Source organism: Anneissia japonica, unplaced genomic scaffold (genome assembly GCF_011630105.1).
Source record: "Anneissia japonica isolate Jap-2015-1 unplaced genomic scaffold, ASM1163010v1 scaffold1162_len108652_cov204, whole genome shotgun sequence".
In the NCBI taxonomy this organism is placed as follows: domain Eukaryota; kingdom Metazoa; phylum Echinodermata; class Crinoidea; order Comatulida; family Comatulidae; genus Anneissia; species Anneissia japonica.
In genome coordinates this window covers 50567-63923 of record NW_022710785.1, presented here as the reverse complement: position 1 = coordinate 63923, position 13357 = coordinate 50567, and the positions used below count along the sequence as shown (strand labels likewise).

The following is a 13357-nucleotide window of genomic DNA, read 5'->3' as shown; positions in this document are numbered from 1 at the left end:
AGGTATTGTATAGCAAGGTGGTTCACATTTATTTTATCATTTACAACTATATACAGCTGCATACCTTATGTACAAGTTTCACAATTTAAAACTATAGTTTATTAATACACAACATAACAATTATAAGGTAAGAACTTGGTGTACACGGAATAGGTTTCATGACATGGTTCCAGTGTTTTGGTTGCTCGATACAAAATTAATAGTATTAACTATATAGACACCTTATACACAAAATAAATATTTTACAGTACTATATTTATATCCTTTTATAAAGTACAATAAAATTGCTAACATTGCTGTCTACGCTCGTTTTAATTTGTTTTGGTTTCAAAGCAAACTCAACAATGAAACCCCAAAAGTTCTGAATGTATGACAGAAGATTTTATGGCATACAACAATCACTCTCATCAATAATTATTCAAACTTATTTTACATGAAACATGTCGCAATGACTCAGCAGGCCTCCATGTCTACCTAAAATCCAATCTTGAAGGCCAATTTCCCTCTTCCAAAATAAAATATAATTTTCCCAGAAAATCTAGAATTTTTCTTCTGAATTAAAAACTGAGAATATTTGTAAAATTTGCTTCTCGAATTATATTTCAAAATATAATGGGTAAGCCCCTTACTGAAATATTTGCATGCTTATACGTTAGTGCCGTAATAGGATTTTAATTCATATTCAAGACAAAGTAATAAATGTTACCTCACCAACTTCACTGCGTTTTCAACAATGACGTCGCACCGTTGGCGGCAATTTAGATCGTTATGTTTCTCTTGCGGTCAATGATTATATTTATTAAGACCTAACCGTTGACCACCCTTTTATTGTCTTGTGATCATTGTTTCCGAGTCTTCCTTCGGGCATTGTAAGTTGTAAACAGTTTTGGTTTCTTGAAAATTGTTTTGAAAATGTTTTCTATACCATATTGGAAACAATCCTCTTAGTTTAATTAGGAAATCCAGATTTTTTGAGTACTTTAAAATTACAGATTTTCGAGAGGATAGTGTTATTATTATTATTATTATTATTATATTATTATTATTATTATTATTATTATTATTATTATTATTATTATTATTATTATTATTATTGTCAATGTTATCCTGTGTCACACCCATGTTTTTTTTTGTAATCTGATGTGGCAGTATAAGGTATTATATAATTCTTACGCTGTCAAAACAAATGGAATACCGGCACAGGTTTGACACAATAGGGAATTTCCGTTATACTAGGCCAAAACAATGTACAGTGATCTCAAGTCGCACTCACTTAATCTATGAATACTAGTAGAAACTCTCTGGCATAATTTAGGAAGATTTTTTCATCACCTTTGCTTTCAAAGTAGCCTTAACCCTTACATGCGATGCATCCCAGTATGGTTTAAGCTGTGCATGCCTCCAAAATGATAAACCAATAGCATTTGCCTCACGAACCTAGCTGTACCCAAGCAGCAATAATGTATACCATCGTACTTTACTGTACAAATATACTTTCATTATGTGAATCCACTAAAAGTTGATTATTTTCCTCAACTTCTGACACCATGTAAGTTAGTGACCAGCCTGAGTCACTTCGTAGATTACTAGGATTTTTTATTGAGGTACTGACCGACATACATGTATGAGATGGGTAACGCACCGAGAGGGCGTGCTTCAAATTAATAAAATCTTCTACAGCATTAATTAACGCCGAATGTTGGCTATAATATGTAACCGACAAGCGAGACATGTCTTCATTTTTATAGCATCTTGGTCGCTTCGATTTGTGGATGATCAAGAGAGGAAATTTGCCCGTCCCTGAGGCATTGGCACAGCCCATGATGTTACCCTGTCCTTTGATTTTTTAAAGTTTTTCGCATTTTTTTCGTTTCGTAAAACCAACGAACGATTAGGCATTAGCCGCCACCAAAGACCTGTCTCATCGGCGTTAAAAATTTGGTCTCTGGTCAACTGATTTTCCTCAATGGTGCCTTCAAGTTTTGTTTTTAACGGGTCAATCGAGTTAACATCAGCTGATTTGCATAAATATGTGTATTGCTGCATGAATAGAACTAACAATAGTGTTTACAGTCTGGTATCTTTGTCAAAGTTAATGCTCTGTTTAACTCCAAGATGAGTCTTACTTGGAATGAATTGCTCAGGGGCTAACTTTCTTAAATACAGTAATTATTTAAATCACCTTTGGTGCCAGGGTGCCGCGTTTTTGGCACGAGGGCTCTGGAATTAGATTTTGATTGCTACCCCGGGATGTTTAGATTTCGTCTTTGTCTAGTTGATTTTGAATATTGTGTCTGTGTGCTATATCAGATTGTTGTTTTTTTTTCCCTACTCTTTCTAGGTAACTTTTTTTGATAACCAACAACTGTATTATTCAATGGATTCTTCAGCTAACTAAGGACTGCATTTATTTAATTGATGCTTTTGTTAATCATCGACTACCTTATTCAACTGATGCTTCAGCTATGACACTGGCACTCTTATTATTTCAAATGATACAAAAGCATACTATTTGGTATATGGAAAACTGTGCAGCTGAATTGGAGTACACCCTCTTATACAGTATTCAGGCACAAAGGCATTTTGGAGACGTTACAACATTGCATCCAGTAGTAAACATTAGTCTATTGGTACATTGTAGTAATGCCCCTACTTTGCCTATTTTCATCAGTTGATCCGAGATGAAGATTCACATCCTGAATTCTTGTGAGTACTGGAAGCAAAGCAAAGTTCATTGTCGGTTTTTGGTATTTATTGGCTGATTATTAACTACATAATTATTTTTGTTACTTGGAGAGGAACATGATCTAATTTAGTTTAAAAAAACTTGACAAGCTTGAGTACAAAATTGAAGATTGACATCATCAGAAGTACTGTAATGGTTTACTAAGTCACTTAAAGATGACTTAGTTTTAACAAAAATAACAATCTAATCATCATTTTGATATTTTTACAAAAAGTTATAATTAATGATAATTAGAGTAATTTTAATATTGATTTAGCACATTTTGCTAAAAGTTTCTGTGCACTTTATATTAGAAATAAAAAATCTGGAATTGAGCAAAATACATTATTAAAAGATTTTCTGTGTTGCTTGAATGTGCTGATGTTAGCTGCTTGTCATTCCGAAGGGGAACAGAGGCACAGACAAATGACTGACATCTATTAAACTCTGTTGAATGTTGTGACGTTATGTAAGTTGAGAATATGATAAAACAGAACTTGTATTTAGACTAGAAAGACGGAATAATTGAAGTTGGCACAGCCTTTTATATTTCCATCTATTTGTATAATAACACGTACCAGCCTCTTTCCTACGAAATAAATATCCCAGGTAACAAACCCAAATGGGGCCCATATGCAAAATATCTGGGCAAAGTCTTATGGGCTACCCCATATTTTTCCCTTATGGGACCCGTCTGGGCAATCACATATGGGCCTTCCCCATGTTTTACCCATATGGAGCTGATATACCAAATATATAGGCAAATATATGAGAATTCCCATATTTAAAGTACATGGGCCCCATATGATAAATACCTGGGCAGATAAATATGGAAATGCCCACATTTAATCCGCATGGGGCCCATGTGCCAAATATCTTGGGGCCGACATGCCAAAGACCTGAGTAGTTGAACATGGATGCTCATATTAATTTCGCATTGGGCCCATGTGTCAAATATCTGGGAAAATACTTATGGGCATGGAAACATATAATATACATGGGACCCATATGCCAAATACCTGGGCAAGTAAATATGGGAAGCCCATATTTAATCCAAATGCAGCTCATATGCCAAATATATAGGCAGTTACTTATGAGCATGCCCATATTTAATTTGCATGGGACCAATATGCCAAATAACTGGGCATATAATTATGGGAATGCCCACATTCAATCCACATGGATTAGATGTGCCAAATATCTGGGAAAATACATATTGACATGCCAATATTTATCTACATGGGGCCCACATGCTAAAGACCTGGATAGTTGCACATGGGTATGTCCATATTCATTTCTCAATGGGCCCATGTGCCAAATATCTGGGAAAATACTTATGGGCATGCCCACATTAATATACAAAGGACCCATATGCCAAATACTTGTAATAAATACAATACATATACAACATTAACGCAATTCAATATAATCGGCCATTTTGATGTAATTGCAGTTAACAATAACTGTGCAAAGCGGATTTTAGATGTGCTTATTTTTAAATTAACTTGCCATTTTATTCTAAATATTTTAACGGCCAAATAAATGATATGATATTAATGGCGGATTCAGGAAGGGCCCAGGGAGGGACTTTTACAGATGGAGGGGCTAAAACAATTTATGATTATCCAACTCACGATAGCCGAAAAATACTGTCTAAAACTTTGAAATTAATAAAGTTCTTACTCTATTTTCTATTATATTGTGAGAATTTTATGGGGAAATGCGGCCGGGCTGCTCTTGAATCCGCCACTGAATGTTACGTATCATCGAGACACTATTAAAAAAACACTATTAAAAAGCTGATTAAATAAAACAACCGTAATTCTATTGTTACAACGAGTCAGATACACCATGTATAAAACAAGTTCCCATGAATATGCACTGCAGTAAAGCCTCCAAAAATGTTATAGACACTACGTGACTTATTCGGTTTCAAAATGGTAACAACTGGATGTAAACACAAAATTAAGATGTGCAATAATTTCCTAACAATTTATGGAAAATTTGAATAATTTTTTTTTTATTAATCGCTTTGGGCTCAGGTGCAGAAATGTTAAGAATTTGAGATTTTTAGATCCCGGAAAAAATAATAAATACATTTTATGAAAATGGCTAGGCCTATATCGTCCTGAGCCTCATCATTATTGAGGCCGAGGTGAGAACATTTTAAGAATTTGAGAATTCTAGATATTAAGGTTAAGCTTTCTTTATTGTAGTTTTCCAGTCTCTCCAGAGACTTCCATATTACTGGTAAATGAAATGTAAATTGATCATTGTGAGTGTGACAGATTATTATGGCCTGTAATTAAATAATAACAATAATAACATGTTTCGTCATTAAATAAATACACAATTAGGCCAAAAAGATTTATGTAAGGCTAACAATATTAGAAAAAAATTTCTATCTTTATATACACGAGTCATTTAAAGATGTGTCCCTTGCAGACTAATGTCAAAAAATCTTAAACAAATAATTTTGATATAAACTTGTTCATATTGCAATAGCATACAAATTATTAACTTGTGCATAAAAATTATTGAATTTTAAAAATGTGTACCCTGATTTTTAAACGGAAAAAATTATAATAAAAATAATAAAACACTTTCAGTGACTGGAAGTGTTTCTATCTTTTTCCGCTGTAAACTGATGGGTAGACATTTTTTTAATACACTAATTTCTATGTTCAAGTTGATAACTATTATATTACTTCAAAATGGGCAAGATAATTTCAAAAAAACATTTTTTATAATTTTTTTTGTTATTTAGCATGGTACAATACATCTTTAATTTTGTTTACCAAAAAGAGCGTCAGAGGAAGTACAATTTGGCTTACAAACGATATTGAGTTGTAAATTATTGGTCCGGCCAAAACCGGACCGCTTCCGACGCCCTTGAACCCTGAATTAATTAATTATTTAGTTATTTCAACAATATTTTACGAGGGTGGTCCATCCAGCCGGAGCTGATAATTAGGGACCCTCAATACATAACCCCAGTAACAAAGGAAATATAAATAGAAAAATAAATAAATTAAAATGAAAAAAAATAATTAATTAAAATAAAAAATAATAAAATAAAAAATAAAATAACTAAGTAACAAAGGAAAAGAAATTATTACATATAAATATATTATATAAATAAAAATTAAAATTAAAATCAAATTGACTATAAAATAATTAAAAGCAGAATAAAAAGGCACAAAACAGCAAAAAATAACGAAGTTAAAAATAAAATTTAAAAAATTATATATATATTTATAAGCTAATGATAATAACATAACACAAGTAACAAAGGAAATATCAATAAATAAACAAAGAAATTAAAATGAAAAATTATAATAAAAACTAAGTAACAAAGGAAAGGTAATTATTAATTAAACATAATAATATATATATATATATATATATATACATATTCTATAAATAAAATTTAAAAAAAAATCAAATTAACTATAAAATAGTTGAAAGCAGAATAATAAGGCAAATAAAGAAAAGCAAAAAAACGAAGAAAAATTAATTTTAAGTTTTAGGGCCAGCCTGAAGAAAAGAAAAGAGAGAGAGGGGTGGGGAGAGAGAGAGGGAGAGAGAGATAGAGAATAAATGCGAAACAAACAAAAACGAAGTTAAGCAACGTTTGGTCCGATTAGTACTTCGATGGGAGACCGCATGGGAATGCAGGGTGCGGCGGTGCTCAATTGCTACGGCCATACTTCGTTGAAAACACCGGTTCTCGTCCGATCACCGAAGATAAGCAACGTCGGGCCTGGTTAGTACTTGGATGGGAGACCGCTTGAGAATGGGCCACGACTCCCCTGGATACATCCGTCCGATGATCGATCCCTGCGATCCACGTGACTGTTCCAAAGAGGTCACCTGATCCTTTGTTTGTTTCATTTATTTTTTCACACACATGCACATACATAACAAATGGGCGTTATAAACAGAACTTAAAATAGCCTACAGCTTTGTACTCATCTATGTAATATGCGTACTATGATACAGTACAGTAATATACTGCTGTATATAGGCATAATAATAAGTTTGGAAAGCGTACAGTAAATAATAAATAAATATTGGAATAAACCCACCCAGAAAATAAGCCACTTATGTATTAAAATAAAGATTGCCAGTGATACGCTGGTTTTGAATGAACTTTGGCTCTGGTGAAAAATATCAATGAAAAATTATTATATGAAAGGCTATTAAAAATGACTAGTCCGTAAATAAAACCACTTTTAGTAGTTTGTCTTTTTCGTATTTCACTAATTTTGATAACTGCCTTCAAAATGTGTTATTGCATGATGCAAAGACCGATTAGGATGCGGGTAATTTGGACCCTAGTGGAGAACGTCCCTATGATGCATGGTTACCATTGTATTGTTGTTTTTTTTGTGTGTGTTTTCTTCAAGTTTTTGTGTGTTTCTTTGTGTTTGTGCGGATTGGCCCTTGATGGCACTTGTAGCACTAAAAAAATTGAGAAAATAATATTGCTTTCTAGTATTTGTTAATTTTGTTTGATTATATTATAGTTGTCCTATATTAAGGAAAAAAATATTCATTTTTGTTAAACCAATGTTATAACAAAATTACCTTTATTATTTATTGTTATGTTAAACTAGATGAGTGAGGTCCACAGACATTTTGTTATAGTGATTAAGTTCTTCTACACCAGTTTGATTAGCAAGTAGTGATTGGAGGTCAATAGCTTGGTGGTTAAGATGATCACCTTCCTCTCCCACACTCTAAAAAATATCTGGTGAAAATTTCCTGGTTAAATAATTTTAACAATATCCTGGTTCGCTTTACTAGGGGTAACATGGTAAGGATTTGCATTCTCACATTACTTTTTATATATCTTTTTTCTCTACTTCCACAGAAACTGATCTGTCAGATGACCAATATTCTAGCATGGTGGAGTGGTTAAAGCACAACACTGAGCCACTTTCCCAAGTCAAGTCTTTCATGGAAAAAACGGCAGTTAGAAGTGCTAATGGCTGAGAGATAACCCTGGAGGGCATTTGAAGGAGTTTCCTCGCCTATTTGATACACCTGGCATGGTGGGTATATTAAATTCTGACGACTGTCATTTTAACATTAATTGTTCATCACATTGATTCTTACTGGTTATTTCAACATTTTGTAAATTATATTATATATTATTTTGGATTTGGATTGAGAAAAGCACAATGTGGTCATAATAATTTGGCAAGCTGGCTTTGTACAATAATATATTTTTCCATATACAATTATCAGAAATTTTTTTGCACTATAAACTGAACTAAGTAGTTACAAATTTTATTTTTTTAAAGGTTGAATTGGATTTTCGCGCCATATTTCCAGATGTGTCGGACAAATTGTGTATGTTGTGGACACCAGTGTATGCAGGGGAGGTACTGAAGTATGCCACTTTACAAGGCGGAAATTGGCAAACCTACTTAAACGTTAAGGAATCAATATTAAGTAAGTATATATTAACTTAGGAATTTACTATAGTTTTCTCTTTTAGACTGTTAGCAAAAAATGTTAAAAAGCCACTTATAAAGCATATCTTTGCTAATGTTTATATTTAGAGTTCTTTGAAATATTTAAAATGTACTATTATAATTAGACTTCATTTTGCACTGAGTATTCCGACATACTCCAAGATGTTATATTGTAATTGATTGGGATTATAATTAAAACTCTGTTTTTTTATGTCTAGCCTCAGATGGTAAGAAAGTCAATGTATCATTGGGACTTTTGCCTTGTATTCTGCCACCTGGAAGAAAAGCCAAGAAGAGGGCAAGTGTTGATGAGGCATTGGCCTCTTACATAGATGTTAAACCAGTAAGTTTCGATATGATGCAATAAACTTTATTTTGTAATTTTCACAACAGCATAAATATGGCTATGAGATATGGCTTCTCAATTTAGCGCTTATTTTAACAGTTTTCTGTGATTACCAACCGACGTTCATAAGGATTTAGGTACAATGTCACAAATAATGTACAGTATACTATTACTGTATATATAATATTTTTGTTATTCTAAAATATTAAAAATCATCTAAAATTAATTCAATATTGCAGAGATGATCAGTAATTAACTGTTACAATTTTTATTTTATAGGTTGGCACAAACTTACCAAAGTACTTGGAAGAAGTTTCCAATACACAGCCATATGTTTTAATATTGGGAGGATTTGCAGATCCTCTACAATGCTTCACCATTGTCGAGAGAAGAGCCATCCCTCAAGTTTCATTTCTTAAAGCCATTGATGTTTGTTTTAAGCTCTTCTACATATTAAATTTAAACTATCCATGGCAGTCCTATACTACATGGGAGTTCATACAGAAAGTTATTTATGGTTTAGAAGACACAGGAAACCACAATAAAACTTCACCAGCAGTCATAGCCATGACAGCCTTGAAAAAAGCCTCTAAAATTTAGGTTTCAGTTAAAGCACAAAATGCACCTTGAATTGATTTTTGATTTCTAAATACTGTATTGATAATAAAACATGAAAATATGTAATAACAAATATACGTTGTTTTGTCTGTCAATTGCGCCAATATACACATTACTGTATTTTAAAAATGTCAATTTAACCAGGAAATTTTGGTAATTTTAACCAGGATTGAAGTGACCTGCCTTGTAATATTAATGATTATGGTCATATTGACCATGAATAACTGGTAATTACAACCAAAAATATGGTGACATACCTTTCTGTTTTTAACTTGGATGACACTCAAATTAACCAGGAATGTTAAGGAATTAACCAGGAACAGTGTTCATAAATTAACCAGGATTATGATAACATTCACCAGGATACAGGGTTACATAAATTCACCAGGAATTCCTGGTGAAAATAACCAGGGTATGTTAGGTGGTATCTGGACATGGAATCCTGGTGAAATTTCACCACGTTCTGGTGAAATTTCACCAGGATTTTTTTAGAGTGCAGGGGACGGTCCCACACATTTTCTATTGGAACCGCATTATTTATGCATAAAGTGGGTCCACCTTGATATTGTCCAGTACTGTTTGAAAATCCTGGCTGCGGAATCTTTTTTCATATTTCATACATTTTTAGCGCCGAGAGACTCCAGTAAAGAGCGCTATATAAATGCTAAAACATCATCATCATCATCATCATCATCATCATCATCATCAGCGTCATCATTATCATCACCATTAAGTTGCTGTGGTAATTCCTTCGCCGCAGCCTAAAGGAATAACAAAAAAATAATGATAGTACTAAACTCAGTAAATCCTTGGATCAATTTGTAAGGTCCTTTATTAACAATTTACAGCAGTGACATTTTGATATACTGTACTTTAAAAATCTATGTTACACACATAGTGTGTGATACTAGAATAGTAGCAAAAGCAGCTTATCAGGAAAGGCTTCACTGTAAATTACAGTGGTCTCTGTACTTAGTTTAAAATGCTTACAGCATCAGAAACAACAATATAGAAGTAACTGCAGTAAACTTAAATTTCATTAAAATACATTTATGTAGAATAATTTCAATTTAACTGGAAATTGACTCACTGTTTTATTTATTTTTTTGAATTGTTATGTCATTGTTATGATTCCAAGTTTGGGATTTAAAATTAGAAATTGCAGCTAGTAAGCCCTTGGGGACCCATGGTGGCCATAATACAGTGCCAGTATATAATTTATACACATTTTAAGTAAAGAGATGTTCGATGAGAATTATGGTGATGATGTGAAAAATTAACGGGTGAACTTTTAATTATGTTAATTACCAATGAGCAACACACGCATTAACGGCAATGGGCTTCATTCAAAGTTATATTACCATGGAAAACAAAAATGTACTACGCAACTAACGACAATATCGCAACTGCTACTACTTTAAAACTTGCATAGTTAAGAAACAGCATCTGTGACCTGTGCCTGTAGGTTTTTATGAGATGACAAGCAGAACAATGTTGTAGGGCCTGAAGTGCACATCTAAAAAAGAAAATAACTATTATCAATAACAATTATGTATAGTTAGTCCAGTCAATCTGTGACAAAATTATACTGAACAAAGAACTAATTGCAACATAAACCATTTTTGTGTAATCTGTTCTTAAAATATATCTAAAATTCCTATAACATCTAATATTTATTTTTGTGTTCCATCCACCAACCCTTCAAGGCTGTAATTGATATTCAGGTGGCTGGCATGAGAGCTCTGGAGATTGAGTCTAAAAGTACAAGTCTCATCACGCTAGACGTGCAAGACTATTGGTATCTTTGCAAAAATGCATGTGGGTATTTGCAGTGAATCATGACAATTATAGGCTGATCGACCAACCCAGAATTAAATGTCACTTACATTTTTAAATTACATCTATCTTAAATCCATTGTATTTTAATTAACAAATTTTTAGTTAACTTTCCATTTTTTCACATTTCCATTCTAACAATGTAATCTCTTCTTAAAATATAAAATTGGAGAAAGAGAGAGAGAGGGGGGGAGAGAGAAAGGAAATTATAAATAAATAAACAAAAAAGTTATTTGTTGGCCATCTTAAACATTCTTTGTTTAAATTTCTTTATGTCTTTATTTTTCTACTGAAGGTGTGAAAATGCATTTAATATTTAAAGTATTTTTTCCCTTCACTAACTATCTGCATTAATAAATGCAAGCACACAAACACATAAGAGCTTCCAACATACCTGCAACAGCCAACATTTCAGCATCTTCAATGTAATCTGGGTCCAGGTCTGTCAGTGGTTCTTGTTTCTCTTTGTGCTTCTGGAAAGTAAATGTAAAAATATGACAACTTTATTTTAAAAGGGAAATAAGCAGGAAGAGAATCAATAAAAAAAAATTAAAATTTTATTTGTAAATTAATTATTTTATTTGTAAATTAATTAAAATTTAAATTTAGTTATAATTTAGTTAATTGTTAAAATGTAAAATAAATAATTAAATAATAATTAATCAATAATAATAATAATTAATCAATTAAATAAGTAAATAATAATATTTAATATAAATTAATGTTAAATGTAATGTTGGTATTGTAGTAGTACATAGAGGTTACACCCAAGGACCAAGGGGGCTGTACACAACTAAAGACTTAAGCCTGGTTCTCACGAGAGCCCTATGTAATGTTGTACTGTCGGTAGTATATCAAGTAACTACGCATATATTAAATGAAGTACAAACACTAGAACTCATCATATGGTTCTCTGCCTTAGGCTTTATTCATTCATCATTTTTGGCTCCAACCTTAACGCCAATAGGTGGCGCTACTGCCAATATTGTAAATAATCACAACACCACATCCCCTACGTTCACATCAAGTCCGGACCGGAATCCGGGCCCGGTTACGATTTCCGGTTGTGCGTTCACATCGCGTCCGGGGAACAAAGCGTCGGGGTCAAAGGAAGCAACCAAGTGGAACGACGTCAACATAGCTACGGTGTTGTCGAGGATGCTGTGGAAGACGTCAAAATTAGAAGAAAAATGAGAGATCCGAATGGGTCAATTCAATAAACTGAGGAAGACAGACCCCGGGACCAAACAGTGTTGATCGTGCTTCTGAGCCTGACAAATATTTACAATTTCTGTATTTAGGTAGGCCTGCCTAACTAGCTAGCTAGGACAGATGTAGGCCTGGGGGGCTAGGCCAAACTACTATGTATTTAGGCCTAGTGTAGGCCTATAGTGTATAAATCCTAGCTTCTTACCTTTTCCTTAGTATCATGTTAAATTTAAATATAACACCATGCGGCGGCAGCTGAGGTGTCGGAGGGGGGAGGGGGAAGGTGCTGTAGACCCCCATGGGACATGTCAAGCCCTCCGACGACCAGAGTTTGTTGAGCAGTCGGACCAACAAAAAAAAAGTAGGCCTAATGAAATGAAATGAGTGTTTATTGAGCTGAGTTTATTGATCTTAATTGTACTTTATAAAATACTGAAGAGTATTTTTCCAGTCTGAGAGAGCGCCATTTCTGGATATCCTGAGGTCCTGTTTGAAAAAAAAAATCTCATTAGGATACCCCCTCCCAAACCATCCACCCGGCTTGGTCGGAAGGCCCTCAGATGGCAATGCGTGCCACAGTTATCCTTATCTCACTCAGCTCCTCCCCAAAAATACATCCTACAGCAGCACTTGCACTTTAGACCTATCTAAACTACTTTATGTTGACTCTATCATGAACTATAAGCTTACCACAGAATTTGTTATAACAGTATTTATAGCATACCACTAATTTATTTTTGCAACCTTTCTTATTGACAGTTCTTAACTTTTGTGATCATTATAAATAAGCAATTCAAATTAAAAATGCAACTATTTATGAGGAACAGTACATTTTTAATTAAAATAACTAAATCAAATCAGAGTAAGCATACAAACAACAATTTTGACATTGTACAACAGATTCTTGTATTTATTAACGTTTTCACATTTATATACAAATTGTTTTCGTGGTTAAACCAGATATTATTTGAAATTTACCGACGTTAGCAAACTATAACTCTGATAGTGTTATATTTGATCATGTTAAAAACTGTGAGGCATTCCAATATGTTTTAGGATTACAGGGTATACTTGAAAATGATAATGTCGTCTGTAATATAAGTAATAAATTAGGTTTAATATTTTCTAGTACTAACATTA

The 13357-nt window shown here is 33.1% G+C and overlaps 1 protein-coding gene and 1 pseudogene across 1 annotated transcript in view; both read left to right on the top strand.

Moving 5' to 3' along the window:
* LOC117107122 overlaps positions 1–9154 on the top strand; it is a 30136-nt gene extending 20982 nt beyond the window's left edge. The window contains exons 2-5 of the mRNA XM_033248683.1: positions 7602–7702; positions 8035–8185; positions 8427–8551; positions 8834–9154. Of these exons, the coding sequence (XP_033104574.1) occupies positions 7602–7702; positions 8035–8185; positions 8427–8551; positions 8834–9154 (698 nt within the window). The remainder of the gene's footprint in view (positions 1–7601; positions 7703–8034; positions 8186–8426; positions 8552–8833) is intronic.
* Positions 6422–6543, top strand: LOC117107125 (annotated as a pseudogene).
* Positions 9155–13357: the final 4203 nt, after the last annotated feature.